General features: G+C 39.9%; 2 protein-coding genes and 1 long non-coding RNA gene across 5 annotated transcripts; 2 read left to right on the top strand and 1 right to left on the bottom strand.

Annotated features, from left to right (window-relative positions):
* Positions 1-792: 792 nt before the first annotated feature.
* Positions 793-1261, top strand: LOC116159211. The gene is made up of 3 exons (XR_004142914.1): positions 793-917; positions 966-1100; positions 1151-1261. It is a non-coding gene; the product is annotated as an uncharacterized LOC116159211 (long non-coding RNA).
* Positions 1262-5798: 4537 nt separating this feature from the next.
* On the top strand, positions 5799-9196 carry LOC116160570 (zinc finger MYM-type protein 1-like). 2 transcript variants are annotated; one of them, XM_031473794.1, is made up of 2 exons: positions 5799-6929; positions 9083-9196. In XM_031473794.1, the coding sequence occupies exons 1-2, from the start codon at positions 6386-6388 to the stop codon at positions 9154-9156; spliced, it is 618 nt and encodes a 205-aa protein (XP_031329654.1). In that variant the 5' UTR covers positions 5799-6385; the 3' UTR covers positions 9157-9196. The 2 variants fall into 2 exon arrangements, with proteins under 2 accessions (XP_031329654.1, XP_031329653.1); XM_031473793.1 differs by having other exon boundaries at positions 5799-6222; positions 6376-9151.
* Positions 9197-14358: 5162 nt separating this feature from the next.
* On the bottom strand, positions 14359-15570 carry LOC116160224. Of its 2 annotated transcripts, none has more exons than XM_031473370.1 (4): positions 14977-15570; positions 14835-14915; positions 14687-14758; positions 14359-14629 (listed from the first exon to the last, which is right to left on the bottom strand). In XM_031473370.1, exons 2-4 carry the CDS (start codon positions 14879-14881, stop codon positions 14395-14397), a joined length of 354 nt encoding a protein of 117 aa, XP_031329230.1. In that variant the 5' UTR covers positions 14882-14915; positions 14977-15570; the 3' UTR covers positions 14359-14394. The 2 variants fall into 2 exon arrangements, with proteins under 2 accessions (XP_031329230.1, XP_031329231.1); XM_031473371.1 differs by having other exon boundaries at positions 14690-14758.
* Between the last annotated feature and the right edge of the window lie 349 nt (positions 15571-15919).

Here is a 15919-nt window from a genome sequence, read left to right as displayed (position 1 = left end):
GCATCCGCGTCAACCTTGTCATTTATTTTTATTCTTTCTTTTCGTCCTCCTTCGCGGTCACCTGACGTAGCAAGGCAGTTTCCAATATGTTTGTAGATTTCTTTGTCAGTCACATTGGGAAATTTGCGACGAACTGCATCTGTAAAGGAACGTAAATGTTCACCTCACAACATATGTAAAGATTAATTTTAGGAGACTACTACCTTTATAAACTATAGCACAAAATACCCACGTGTCAATATAATAGATTACAATACCCCGGCAATATTGCATTTTCGTTTTTATACAATATCGGCATTGCATTGCAAATATTGGCCCAATACTCAAATATTGGGCCAATGTTCCACCAAGTTCTAGCCAATTTGCATTTCCACTAGGGTAGCCGAATAGAAGTGCGAACCAACAAATTAGGGTATGTCCTCCTTGAAGAAACCGACGAAGCCCCATGGGATACGCATGTTCGTTGCTTATGCTGCAGGGGTGATCATTATGTAACAGTCCATTCCTTTTTTTAAAAAACACCTTAGCCCTTACTGTAGGGACGCTAATGGTAAATAACATTGTGAGCAACCCTGGGTACGTTCCGGCTTTTGCCCACAGCCTCGGGTAGCGTCGGGAAATAATTGGCGAGCAAAGAAAATTAAAAGTGTATTGTCTAAATAGAAATAAAAATATATATATACAAAATAAAATAATATAAAAGATTTCCGGAGCAGTCCTCGTATTTACTTGGGGAGTACTGCCATCTGCCGGTAGTTATCTGGCCCCAGCGTGTCAGCTGGTTTGCTGTCAATGCCGTTGTCGTGTCGGACTGTAGGTTAATTTCCACGTGCAGTGCTGTCTATAATGTAACAAATTAATTGATGCGGGATTGAGGGCTGCGCCACCCGAACGGGGTAACCAACAGAACCTGCGGGGTGAGTGTTCGAACTGTAACAACTAACCTTTCACGTGACGGCTTTCAGCCCCTTATGGTTAACGTAGGCGGGAGCACTGTGCCCCAGGTTTAGGCAGGACGGGGCGACGGGAAGATACTACGGAGGTGTACTTCGTTTAAAACCAGGAGTCACGCTCCGATTTTGTTTTGAAGACACGGACAGGTGGGAACGTACGGAGAGTAGCTGGTAATCTTGAGGAATACTTGTTGTAGTAACCCGTTCGCTAGGGAGTACACCTAGGAACTGGAATTACTCGGGGAATTGGGAACTGGTCAGAGTAATAGAGGTAACGGCTTGCACGTTTTAATAAAGGGTTGAAAGATTGTTGTTTTAATGACACTATAAACACTCACTCACCTCGACGGCTAATTACGATTAACCCCCTAGGGCAAACGGCAACACACTCAACACAAGGAACGACAGGGGGTGCAGGTTAACAACGGTTTTACAGGAAATGGAACGACGGTTAAAGGTGCAGTAATCAATGACAGGTAAATAAGGCTGGTTAATAGCAAAAGGCACTGGTAAAGGTAGAAGCAAAAGTTACAAACACTGGACTGACACAGGTAGGTATATATATCTTGGAGATCTGGTGGGGAAGACGATTAGGAGGGGCGAAATTAAGTGGAAATATCTGGGGGAAATCTTATTTACTGGTTTGGGCAGATTATTTCCTCACCCTTAATTTCGTTTCCTCACATCTCTCCCTCCCTTCGGGTAGAGGATTTGCTGGGGGATAAAAAATTAAAGATATGGTGATGTTCGCCTTTCAGAATCAACCCCATCTCTACGGCCTCTTTTCGGGGAAGACGTAGGAAGCTTCCTGGACCACCTCCAAGACTGACCCCCACGAGTACTCGGCGCTGGTTAGCCTTTTTACGTTGAGTCTGGCTACGGGACCGTCTTTTCTTCTTTCGGATGGACACCGCAGGCTGCTGGAGAAGAGGGCTGGGAGTTGGCACGGTAGACATACCAGGCAGCGGAGTTATTCCCAAGTCCAAACTGGCCAAACGGTTCGCCGTGGTCTCACAGTCCAAGGCCCGGTTGCATACAGCCACCAACTCCGGATCAGGCGAAGACAGTATGGGGGTATTCCATAAGGGCGACGGCGTGGCTGCTTGAGGGGTGGATGCAGTTGGAGTCATAGGAAGGCTTGCCGGGCTTCCCCATCTCCACTCCTGAGGGATCACCTCCCTTACATCTGGACTTCCAAACACTCTGCTGAACCGTTCTGCTAATGCTTCAACATCGGGTTGCACTGACGGAGGCGGCGGGGCTTCTTGTGGGACGCTCCTCGAAAGAACAGCTACGGGTGAAGAACCCTCGGGATTAAACCTCCGAGGAAACCACGGAGCAATTCTAACTTTCGACCGCCGCTTTACTCTCTTTACTGGTGCCATCTTAATGGTTGCAAGACTGGACTGGATTCTTGGCGGCTCTGAGCTTTCACCAAGAGCTTTCCCCCCTTGGGATTCTTCATCATCGCTGGAGGGGATGGCTTTTAATTCCTTTACATGGACACGGCTTTTCCGGCGGGGATTTCCCAGATCTTGCAATTCAACTATCACAGGTGAGATTATTTTACTTACCCTATATGGACCGCTGTATTTTCTGGATAACTTAGCGGCGATTCCTTCCACCTGCAAAAAATCATTAAGGGCCTGGAGTGGTTCGGCGTTTGGGCTACTAATTCCAGCGATTCTGGAATGGTCGGGAGCTTCTACTTCGCCCGTAGACTTCTGCCTCGTCACCTGAGAGCCTCCTCCGAGTTCTAGGCTTCCCTTGCGAAGGTCTATGCGAGCTTGATAAGTTCCCAGGAAATCTAATCCTAGTATAAAGTCAACATTCAAGGTAGGTAGGTGAATCGCGTTCACCATCCGACTCTGATCAGCTATAATAACCTGGAACTGGAAATTTCCCATGGTTTCAACAGTCGTTCCATCGGCCATCTCAGCAGTTCCCTGGGCTAAAGAAGTGGGGTAAATTTGATTACGGTTCAAAATGTTTTTAATGGATGCTCCAAAATAGGTTCGGGCGGGGCCGGTATCAATTAATGCTGAAATCATTTGGTTACATAGCTGCAACTTAATAAAGAGTCTGGTATCTGGGGGATTAATGGCGGTTACGGGTCTAGGTGCTGGCAGGTAAAAACTTTTAACGGTAGCAAGCCACTCATGCCATCCTTGAAAATCCCCTGCATCCGGATTGGCGCTTCCCGAAGGTGCGCGTCTACAATCGCACTCGCTGGAATAGGCGTCGGGTTTGTTGCACCTAGAGCAGAATTTCCTAAACGGATTCTTACAATGGAATCTCCAATGTCCCGGTTGGCCACAATTCCAACACACTTCGGCTCGGTTATACTGGACCGATGCAAGATTTCCGTGTCCCGAAGAAGCGGTTAATCTCTTTTCGATTTCCTCCTGGTCGATCACTCTCGGGCCAGGACGGGTCGAAAACAAGGGCGGTCTGGTGGTGTTCGGGTGATGTAATGGCGGTGATGCAGATCTGGCAAGAGTCGGTCGGGCTAAGGGTAGAGGTGCAGGTCTAGGGATTATTTCGGCAGGTTTGTTGAGGATAGCTGGCTTAATCAGATCCTTCTGTGACACTACCTGTTCATATTCCTTTCCCATCTCCAGGATATCGTATACCGATTTCACCTCTCTTCGTTTAATGTATAGCTTGTACTCGGGTCGGAGATTTTCATGAAGACAATCGACCTGCTGTTCCTGCGAATAGTGACCATGGCGGCGCAGAAGTGTCATCATGGCCGTCACGTACATGGGCACATTTTCTTTCAACCCCTGGGTACGAGTACGGATCTCTTCTTCCAACCGAAAAGCATACCTAGGGGGATAGAATTGATCCTGGAAGGCTTTGACGAACTCGTCCCAGGTGGTAAATCGGTCACGGGAATTTCGGTACCACAATAGAGCGGTATCTCCAAAGATCAAGGCTATGGTGGGTAATAAACAGGCATCACTAATTCCATACCCCATTCTTAATTCTTCTAGTCGTTCTAGAAAGGATACTGGGTCTCCTTTGCCATCGAAACGTAGGCCCCATTTCCGAACTTGCTCCCATAGTTTCGCCGTATCATTCCTAGGTGGCGGTGGTTCTGTTACGGGGACAGGTACCTGGAGACGGGGTGATCTGGGACGCGCTGGGGTCGGGTCCGTAACTTGGCCTTCCCCCGTTTTCAAGAAGGTAACGAGCCGTTGTTGTAATTCTGGAACATTCCCCCCTGTTTCTAACTTAAACCGGCGGGCCTCGGTCTGCAGTTGCTCCTTTTTTAACGCAAACACCCAACTAAATTTAACGTCCATTTCTGGAGGTACAACTGGATCGGTTTCAGTTTCCGGCATCTTCTGTTTGGATTTTTAAACGGACTGGTGGGTACTCGAGCGCCAACCAAAGAGAAGATTTTGCAGGTAAAGCGGGCAATAAAACTAAAATACCTAAAACTAATATGTACAGGAAAATAAAAATAAAGTTAATGCTGAAATAAATAAAAATAATTAATTCTGGACCGGTGTACAGGAGGTATTATCTATAATAAAACCAAATTTATGTATTATACCTTTTAGGGTGCAGGTTCAGAGTCCGCTGCTCGGCGCGCCAAATTATGTGAGCAACCCTGGGTACGTTCCGGCTTTTGCCCACAGCCTCGGGTAGCGTCGGGAAATAATTGGCGAGCAAAGAAAATTAAAAGTGTATTGGCTAAATAGAAATAAAATATATATATACAAAATAAAATAATATAAAAGATTTCCGGAGCAGTCCTCGTATTTACTTGGGGAGTACTGCCATCTGCCGGTAGTTATCTGGCCCCAGCGTGTCAGCTGGTTTGCTGTCAATGCCGTTTTCGTGTCGGACTGTAGGTTAATTTCCACGTGCAGTGCTGTCTAGAATGTAACAAATTAATTGATGCGGGATTGAGGGCTGCGCCACCCGAACGGGGTAACCAACAGAACCTGCGGGGTGAGTGTTCGAACTGTAACAACTAACCTTTCACGTGACGGCTTTCAGCCCCTTATGGTTAACGTAGGCGGGAGCACTGTGCCCCAGGTTAGGCAGGACGGGGCGACGGGAAGATACTACGGAGGTGTACTTCGTTTAAAACCAGGAGTCACGCTCCGATTTTGTTTTGAAGACACGGACAGGTAGGAACGTACGGAGAGTAGCTGGTAATCTTGAGGAATACTTGTTGTAGTAACCCGTTCGCTAGGGAGTACACCTAGGAACTGGAATTACTCGGGGAATTGGGAACTGGTCAGAGTAATAGAGGTAACAGCTTGCACGTTTAATAAAGGGTTGAAAGATTGTTGTTTTAATGACACTATAAACACTCACTCACCTCGACGGCTAATTACGATTAACCCCCTAGGGCTAACGGCAACACACTCAACACAAGGAACGACAGGGGGTGCAGGTTAACAACGGTTTTACAGGAAATGGAACGACGGTTAAAGGTGCAGTAATCAATAACAGGTAAATAAGGCTGGTTAATAGCAAAAGGCACTGGTAAAGGTAGAAGCAAAAGTTACAAACACTGGACTGACACAGGTATATATATCTTGGAGATCTGGCGGGGAAGACGATTAGGAGGGGCGAAATTAAGTGGAAATATCTGGGGGAAATCTTATTTACTGGTTTGGGCAGATTATTTCCTCACCCTTAATTTCGTTTCCTCACAGCTTTACATAGAAGAATGTGATCAGCAGAAGCGCCCCGAAAAGTACAAAATTAAGAAGAGTACTTACACAAAAGTGTTTGTAACAGAGTTTAATCTCTCGTTTGGTCAGCCAAAAAGTGACACCTGCAGGCAGGGCCGGTTTTGTCACTAGGCGCACTAGGCGCTAGCCTAGGGCCCCAACTTTAAAGGGGCCCCATAAAATGCAAAAAATTTAAATATAAACAGATAAATGTAAATTCTTTTTATTTATATTTAATTTTAAAATATGAATGAATGTAAAAATCAAATTAGGAAGAGCGCCTCGATTTGGTAAAGGGTAAATGCTTCCGGCGCGTTCCGGCTCAATGACATCGCTGGCAAGTGCAACGTCGTACCTCGTAAGGCTCGTACGTTGCAACGAAACGAAGTGTGATTGTGGGAAGGAGGGCAAGTAGCTGATAGTGCAATTCGTCAATGAGCCGCTGCTGCACGCGTTCGCGTGAAATACATTATACATAAAGTTAAAGTAAAGCCTATATTAATTTATACTGAGTTTTTCACAGTGCTGGAACTTCGAAAGTGCAATTTATTTTATTAAATAAACATTCAAGGGTAAGTAGGAAGTACGAAAGGGGAAGCACAAATTACCTACTTTTAACACGAATATTAGTAAAAGAAAAAGATTGAATCTTACAATATTCATTAACTGTCACGGTCACCTGATCTGTTGGGTTATTTTTAGTTTAACTTTAAATGTTGTTTTAGTGTCGGCAGTATGAAAAGGTCATATGAATCTGGATCTGCCAAACGAAAAAAGCAAAAAGAACGCATTGTGGAACAGGAGGCTCTTAGAAATTCAATGGCGTCATTTTTATCTAACTCCTCTGCTATGACGAGAAATCTCGACCCACCATCTAGTACAAGTATATGTATTCCTGTTCCGCAAAGGCAAAGGCAAAGTACTTCAGAATGTGGAAACCGAAACACTAAAGATGAAGACGACGACGACATTATCGCGAATACCTTGCATCAAGAAACTTCAAATTCACGTCATCATGAGGATACGGGCGATACGGATACGGGGATAATTGTGAACGACTTGAAGCTTGACGATACTAGCCTCCAGTTAGGGGATATTGCGAAGTGGCCAACAGACATTTCAGAAAAACTTATTGGTGAAATCTTGGATAGTGTTCCTAAAAATTTTGGAAAAATTGAAAATTTAAAATCATCCTACGTCGATAAGGAAAAAGTATATACCAGAACTTTTCAAGAGTCAAACTTTTACACCATCAAATCAAATGGGATTAAGGAAAAACGTGAGTGGTTGATATTTTCAGACACTAGTAAATCGGTGTATTGTTTTGTTTGCAAACTTTTTTCACGTTCACGTGTTTCTTCCAAAATGATCGTAGGGTGCAATGACTGGAAAAATATTTGTAGAATATTAACTGATCACGAACGTTCCCAGGAGCACGTTAAATCTATGTGTTGTTACAATAAACGACGTTTATCGTCAGGCCGAATTGATGCTGAGCTGTGTAAACAGTTGAAGTCTGAAGAAAATTATTGGCGAGAAGTTTTAAAAAGAGTCGTTGCTACAGTTAAACTGTTGGGTTCGCTTGGATTGGCATTTCGGGGCACTAATGACACCGTAGGGTCCCAAAATAAAGGCAACTTTTTGACATGTTTGGAATATTTGAGTCAGTTTGATAATTTTTTAAAATCGCATTTAGAAAAATACGGAAATTGCGGTAAAGGGAGTGTTAATTATCTATCCCATAGTATCTGTGACGAATTTATTAATTTAATGGCTAAAAAAACATTAGACGTAATCTTGGATGACATTAGAAACGCGATGTATTTCTCACTTAGCGTAGATTCTACACCTGATATATCTCACGTAGATCAATTGGTTTTAATCATCAGATATTTAAACCAACACGGCGAGATAAAAGAAAGATTTTTGGGATTCATACCCATAGAAGCACATAACGCAGAACATTTGGAAAATGTAATTTTAGGTGCTTTTAAAGAGTTTTCACTAGATATTACCAAATGTAGGGGGCAAAGTTATGATAATGCGGCAAACATGTCAGGGGTGTACTCTGGCTTGCAGTCCCGAATTAAAAAACATAGCCCCACTGCATTTTATGTTCCTTGTACAAGCCATTCGTTAAATTTAGTGGGAAATAACGCAGCAGAATCTTGTTTTGATGCTGTGAATTTTTTTTCTTTTTGTCAAAATCTATTTACTTTTTTTTCGGCGTCAACTCGCCGATGGAATGTATTAAAGAACATTCTCCCAAAAGATGGTGTAACCCTAAAAAAAGTGTGCGATACAAGATGGTCAGCTAGGGCCGATGCTATATTGGCTCTTAAAAAGGGCTACAAAGAAATACAGCAAGCTTTAATGAAAATGTATCAGTCTGAAGACGAAAAGCCTGTAGCGCGCACTGAAATAAAAGGGTTAATCAAACATTTTGAAAAATATGAAACGGCCTTATTAACAACTTTATGGTATAAAATATTAGTGAGGTTAAATTATACAAGTAAAGCACTCCAAGATCCAAAAATTAATTTGTTAAATGGCGAAAACTTATTAAAATCTTTAAAGCAGTTTATAATAGATGTTCGGGATAATTTCATACAAATTGAAGATGAAGCTAAGGTGTTGACTGACTCATGTGTGTTTAATGACGAAAGAGTCCGTCAAAAAACAAGAAAATTGCAAAGTGACGAGACATCAACTAATGAAGTATTTTTGAGAGGTCGCAAAAAGTTTATTACACAAACGGTTTATGTTATTTGTGACAATATAATTAGTGAACTAGACAGAAGGAGCCAAGTTTATACCGATATTTTAAAAAATTTTAAAATATTTTTTGATACTAACTTGACAGATATAGAAGTTAATCTTTCTATTAGTAAAATAAAAGAGGTATATAAAGATGATATTAATGTCGATTACTTTCAAGAGGAAATGTTACATTTTTTAAATTATGCGAAAGAAGAAAATATTACGGATCCGTTTGCTATGTACAAGCATATTAACGATGGTCTAAGATCCACGTTTCCAAACGTAGAAACAATTTTAAAAATATTTTTGACATTGCCGGTTAGTAATGCTTCTGGAGAGCGTGCCTTTTCAGTTTTGAAAAGGATCAAAAATTATTTAAGGAATAGTTTGCTACAAGATAAAACTACTAATCTTTCAATGCTTTTTATCGAATCGGATGTGGTAAGCAGCATACCTTTCGATGACATTATTGATATCTTTTCAAAACAAAAAACCAGAAAAAAGAATTTTTAATGTGTTCTTTTTCTTTTTTCTAGTAGGATTTCTATATTTTTAAGAATCTGCGTGATACACATCGGTTACTGTATCATGTATGTTTTGTTTGTTAGAAACTTGTTTAAAAATAAAAACAGTTAATAAGAGTTTAAATAGTTGTTTTGCATTTTCCCTTAGGTAATCGATTGATTAAATTCGAGATTAAATTTATGGACCAAAACGCTAAATCAAGGGCCTCAATCAACGTCTAGCGCCTAGGGCCTCATGTTGGGTGGAACCGGCCCTGCCTGCAGCACTTGTGATGCAGGCAATGCCAATGAGGAACATAAAGAAAATTATGCTGCAGCAATAGAAGCCCTTAAAGCCGACAGGCAGATGTCAAAAACGTTGGACCATGTAGTGTACGTCACCATAGATCTGCAACAGACTATGCCACTTCCAAAATTAACGACCTCAAAAGCCTTCTACTTGAGACAGATGTGGTTCTATAATTTTGGAATCCACGTTGTTGGAAAGAATACGGAAAGAGCATACTTTTGCACATGGACGGAAGACATGGCGAATAGAGGTAGTTCAGAGATAAGCAGTGCACTTTTACGATTTATTGAATGCGATGACTATGTCAAGCAAAAAGATCGCTTAATAATATGGTCCGATTCTTGCGCAGGCAAAAATAAAAATTTTCATATGATCTGCCTGTATCAGTATCTCATCCTAAAAGGATATTTTCTTTCTATTGATCATAAATTCCCCGAAGTGGGCCACACCTACCTGGACTCTGATAGAGACTTTGGCCGAATTGAGAAGGTGCTACGTAAACATGACACAGTTTATATACCAGACACGTATCGGAACATCATTTCAGCAGCGAGCAGACATAATCAAGTGATCGATATGAGTCCGCATTTCCGAAAAATAGTTGATTTGCCTGAAAGACTCCGACTTATAAACAGAAAGAAAGACGAATTAAATGAAATTGTAAGATTTAGGGATGGAATAAAATGGATAAGTCAAAGAATACGGATCTTACCTCTATAAAGAATCTTATGATGAAACAGTGCCGTTTAAAAAGGTGAATATACTTAAAAATAAGAAAAACACACTGCCACCTAAAGATATCCAGATTGAAAGGTTTTCCGAAAAATATGGAACTCTCTCAGACGAAAAGAGGAACAAGCTACAGCAGCAGCTCAAGTTTGTTAAACAGGAGTACCGGTATTATTATGAAGCTATCCTAAAAGACTGAGAAGGCATGTTATGTTAATATTTACAAAATAACTACAATGTTTTACTGTTGACGTGTTCAATAAACTCCTTTTCCATGAAATTCTGGAGTATTTTTGCAATTTAATCTAGAGAATGAAGGTGTTATGTACATATCTTTTTCAATAACAATCACAAATTTCTTCTCCCATTTACTAATCAATGAATACTAACATTATACGATATCTGGTAAATCGTCAAGGCAATATTTGATTCAATAGACCTACATGGAAAGAAATTACATGGCAAAAACTTTAACGTCAATTTACTCAAAACTTCAAATTTGTATCATAACACCTTCATCCACTCGTGTCTTCAATTATATTGTGGAAGTGCGTTTAAAAAACTTTTTTGTAAATTCTTGATCTTTATAAAGTTCCACGTCTGGTAATTTTCTCCTTCTCTCTTTCATTTCTAAAAATTTTGCAACCGGCGGCCTAGGATCGTAAAATGCTGTATCGACTCCATTAATAATAATAATAATAATAAACTCTATTTAATAAAAGTACAGGAATTATTATAATGATATTTTTGTTTTGTTTTCTTCTTTCCTGATAGCGTTGACTATTGTGGCCATTAACAGCTATGTTGGTAAGTATGAATTACATACTATCCCTAGATTTCCAATGTGAGTGTGCGAATATTTCTTTTATTTTTTATTTTTCTTTAGAACCCTACATAACTTCACTAGACACAGACACAGACACTAATCGTTACTTGATTTTAATCCGTGCGATTAGTTAACCAGGCTAGACCTGAGTTCTCACAAGAAACACCGACCATAATAATAATAAATGTCTTTATTAGGCAGTTGTACAAAGTAAATATCTAAATAATATGTACTATATTAAAGCTAACTGCCTAAGGGCGGAGTTCAGTCAATCATAGAAGCATGCTTGACTGCTCTTCCACTCAACCCAAAATTAACAAGTCTTCTGATATGTTCGTGTGACTTGGCTGAATCATACGAATTATCGGCAGGTATAACAAAATAAAAAAAAAATAAAAATAAAAAATGAAAATAAAATATATATATATATATATATATATGTTGTGAGACCTAACCTTCACTTCTGGGAATCCCACGATTTACCTCTAGCTAGCTCAGTTGTAATTAAAAAAAACCAAATTTTTACACGCATCTCAAGGTCCAGCTGGATTCTGCCACCCTACAGCATTCCAACAATGACATGAGTAGGTGGCTTAACCAAATCCTTAAATTCCAATATGAAACTTTACCCCCAGATTTAATAAACTTGAAACAAAGTAAGAGACGCCGACAATTACCTCTCTTTGACTCTAATAAACAAAACCTGGATTGCAATGACTGGTTTAATTTCAGGCAAAAAATTGCGTAAATTTCTGTTTTACAAATTGTTACAATTTTAAACAGATAAATGAAACACAAAAAAAACAAACAAATTACTCAAACATTACAAAAAAACATGACAAAAACAAACCACTAACTACTACTTACTTTTAAATTTGTCCGAGTAACGTACTCTGATACAAAGAGGTATCCGTACACGATCACAACAACAAAATTTTCACACAAACCAAACACTCAAACACCGACGTCTTCTCTCTTCGGGTACCCACAATTATTTTCAAAACTTCCGTGTTTCCGCAAAATAAAAAAAAAACAGGACGGCGACAAACTTCTTAAACTTTTCAAAAAAAATTCTTCTTAAACGGCAAACAAAAATTCTAATTAAACCTGGATCCACTACGCAAGAAACTTCCACAAAATTCAAAAATAACGTAACCGAAGAAGCGCCGGTTGGCTTTGTAACGACCAAAAAGCCCCGCTCTCTTCAAAAATTTTCTATTTAAGCCAAAAGCCCTTCTCCTTTCTTCAACATCCCGCCCGCCAATCACGCGAAGCGTCGATTTTTCAACTTCTTGCTAAACGGCACGTACGCCCGGCAATTCTGCGAAGACAACCTTATCTCTACTTCGCGCTATACCTCGTTAACGGCAAATAAAATTTAAAAAGAAATTTACATCGAAAAAAAATTCTAGGAATAAAATAAAAACAGAACACTTCTAAGAAATTGAACCAAAACTATAACATGAAATTTACGCAATCCTGTGTCTCAAATTATTAATAACCCCCCCGGTTAATTAATTGAACTAAACAAAATTGTCACATCCAGACGCTCTATAATTTCTTTCAAGTTACAACTAAAACAAAATAACACAACAATATATTGACATGAGCATGTGAATAGCTGTATACAGTCTCGAATTTAAAGTCTCTCTGGAATACCCTGACTGTTTGGATGTTTTTAGTATTGTATGAACGGATGCAGCTCTTTCCGGGCCCGCGCTATGTGGTGTTAGAGACATATACATGCTTGAACGAATTTTGAAAAAACTGAATGTGGTATAGAGACTTCTTAAGAAGTGAAATAGTTTACCAGTACCGGTGTTTATCTGGGGGGGAGGTGGGAGTTTCTCCGAAGCGAAAAGACTTATAGCATCGTCGGTGAAAGCTGTTATAGCATCTTCTCCAAATAACTGCTGAACAACTGTTCGTGCTTCTTTAACCAAGTCTGAGACTGTCCTTGCATTAACAAATTTATTGATGCGGTCCAAAATTTCTTGTTGGTCCTCATTTAATCTTTGCGAAAGAAATTCTTTGTAACTTAACACCACTTGTTTTCTTACTGCAGGCCAACACCTTTTAGTAGAAACTAAGGAATTAACGTGTCTTCTTTTTGATGTCCCGTCTTCAGTTTCGGGAAAAATCTGCCGACTTAGTTTTTCTTCATGGCCGCCAGGATAAGGTTCTCTGTCTATTAAAGTAATAGCATCAACAGCGATTTTTTTGAGAGCTCAACATCGCTCATTATAATCATAGGTTTCTGACAATCTTTTTGAAGTTTCAAAAATTCTTAGAAGGTCCATCATTAGACATGTAAGATGGTGTTGTTCACCTCCATCTTCCCAGAGACGCAAGAATCCTAGAGCAGTAGCTTTTTCAGTTTTTGTCGTTTCAGTACTACTTACCTTGCTTCCCAATGTTTTTGCAAGGCTGGTAGGATTTTCCACACTGCATTACATAAGTTGAGAAGGTGTTCGGTAAATCGTAGTTTGTCACAGGCAGAAACTCGTACTTGTAATAAATTTAAAATGCCAAGGCTCGGTAGGTCAGTCAAAGTAGGCACATGGTCGTAGTCCATACGATCAAATTGAGCACATTAAAGATATTCCGGAAGGCGCCACTATGTTTACCTTTCGGCACAAACGTTATAGCACTGAACATAGAAATATACCATAACTTACGAGAAATACCATTACTGCTTGTATACACCGAATGAAAGACATCAGTTATCGACCCACAAAATAATTTTTAATCATAACATTTTTACCATATTTATAACTCAACTGCCAACATTCGTATAATATTTTAAATTGCTCGACACATACCTAATTATCAGTCAAAATAAATTTCATTGTAAATATCAAATTCTCCAAAATAAGCAAATTTTGAAATGAACATTTACATAAATAAAGAAAATTATCTCCGCTTGAAAGTTAATCGCTTACGGATAAAATATGTAAGGTAAAATGTGAAGTAAACCAATAAATAGTACACTACAGAATGTATCTCCAAGTCTAAATATTCCGATAAACATACGATTAATACGAACTTACCCCAAAATTCTCCGACTTTCCTAGAGCTCTATGAAACTGGTTTCCATACCATAAGCTGAAACACCATTACATACTTGGACATAGACTGGAGTAGTTATACGACAAAATTTCATAAATTGACATAAATGATAACAAAACTCTTGTAAACAGAGATTTCACATAACTAATAAAGTTGAAATTAGCAAAACAAATGTGTCATCGAGCGATCGTCAACGAGCGATATCGTTATTATTTTGTCCTCCTTCCATTGATGGATTTACATTTGCTTCTCCTTCCAACACCACGTCGGGGTCACCAATTGTAGAAAATTTGATTCTTTTATATTAGGGAGAATATTGCAAAATTTCAATACAATTAGAAAACTCAAAATTGTTTTTTTATTTTTCCGTTGCCAAACAACGCTAATACAGCACACTCACTTGTCCACATCAATAATTACGATTCATTTTTTTATTACATTTATTTACAAGTATTATTTACAAATTTTGTGTCAAAAATGACATAAAATTATTAAGATATTTCACATCTTTATCAATTGAGGTTTCTTCCTCCCGAGCTTCCTCTAACTAGAGGGTCAATTTGGTCACCTTGGCCCGCGCGTCAAGCAGCTTCCTTTCGTATTCCGGTGCCATCTTTAGGAGGCTCGCATACGTCGCCTCCGCAACCTGTTTGGGTGTTGATGGACTCCCATTCCAGTCACCTGCGCCGCATGGGTCTCCTCCACCAAATCCGTACATCTGAAGCATTTGCTCTATGTTTTTGCCAGCCCTTGGAACCACTGCCATAGTTGTTGTGGTGGTGCTACACAAGAAAAGGGATATGGCATTAGCGATTTAACAAACAATTCGATAAACTTACTACACATGCTGATCTCCAGCTGGCGGAAGTGGAGGAGCCGGCGACTGCGATCTTATTAATGGTGGGTAAATTCTGTAAAAAAAAAACGATCATTCATAATCATGTTCTCTCTCATTATATGAATTGTATGTTTAAGTAATATATTTACCGATTTTGGGTGCAAGATGGCCCGCTACCCTCGATCACATCTAACATATCTGTAAGCTGCGAATCGACAGTCGGCTCCGTACTATAAACATGAAATTTTAGTTCACACAGTGGTTGTTGAAACATCACAAGAAAATATTTACCGTATTTGTGCTATCGAGCGCGACTGTTTCCCACGACCCTCTTCGCGCTTCACCGTAAGCAAACGACCACGCCAACATTATGTATACTCTATTCCGTGATTCGTCAATTGTAACTGTTATCTTCTTCATTTTCAGTCCACTCGCTTAACTCGATAATTGTTCTAACTAGGCTTTTCTCAATCTATGTACCACACATTTCTCACATATTTTACTGTTCAAATAACTCACATATCTCTTCGCCTAACTCATTTTCTAGCGATGGCCAGACACTCTTGCACACTATATTGACCGTTGCCGTATATGGATTCATGTTCCGCGTCAAATGATAACGCCGAAAACATTTGCTTGAGACGTTCAACCGCAGTTACAAAATCACTCGCTTTGGTCCACGATTGCTCAGCATACGTTATCCACGCCATGTTTCATGTGATCTGCACTAACACGCCGCATGCGGGTTACATAACTACTGCGCCCCACTACACATTACGAGATTCCGTCTATACATGCAACTGAGGTTAGCGACCCGCAAAGTTCATTACTCTCTCAATAGCCCCACGTCAATAACCGTCCACACACTAAAGGCCAGTGAGTGCCTTTGAGTTGAACGAACCTTTATCGACCGTTTAACTTTATCGACCGTTTAACGACCCGCAATAGCAGTGGAGAGCAATACCCTTTTAGTCATGACGTCGGTTTGAGCTCAAGGTCATACCTTACCTTACTACTCTATACCTATGGATAATAAATATATACAAGATGTATTACGTACTATATACAATAAACGCACCCTCACAGAGTTGTCAGCTCTTCATACTCGCTTTAACTTTCCCCTTCAAGACGGGCAGGATCAACCGTTGCATCGAAATTAATCGTAAGTGCGTTACAACTTTTGTAAGAATGTTCGCCACGGGGAAGTTGCTTCATGTTTTCTTGTAAACAGAAT

Source organism: Photinus pyralis, unplaced genomic scaffold, assembly GCF_008802855.1.
Source record: "Photinus pyralis isolate 1611_PpyrPB1 unplaced genomic scaffold, Ppyr1.3 Ppyr1.4_LG1, whole genome shotgun sequence".
In the NCBI taxonomy this organism is placed as follows: Eukaryota; Metazoa; Arthropoda; class Insecta; order Coleoptera; family Lampyridae; genus Photinus; species Photinus pyralis.
This window is presented reverse-complemented; position numbering and strand designations above follow the sequence as displayed.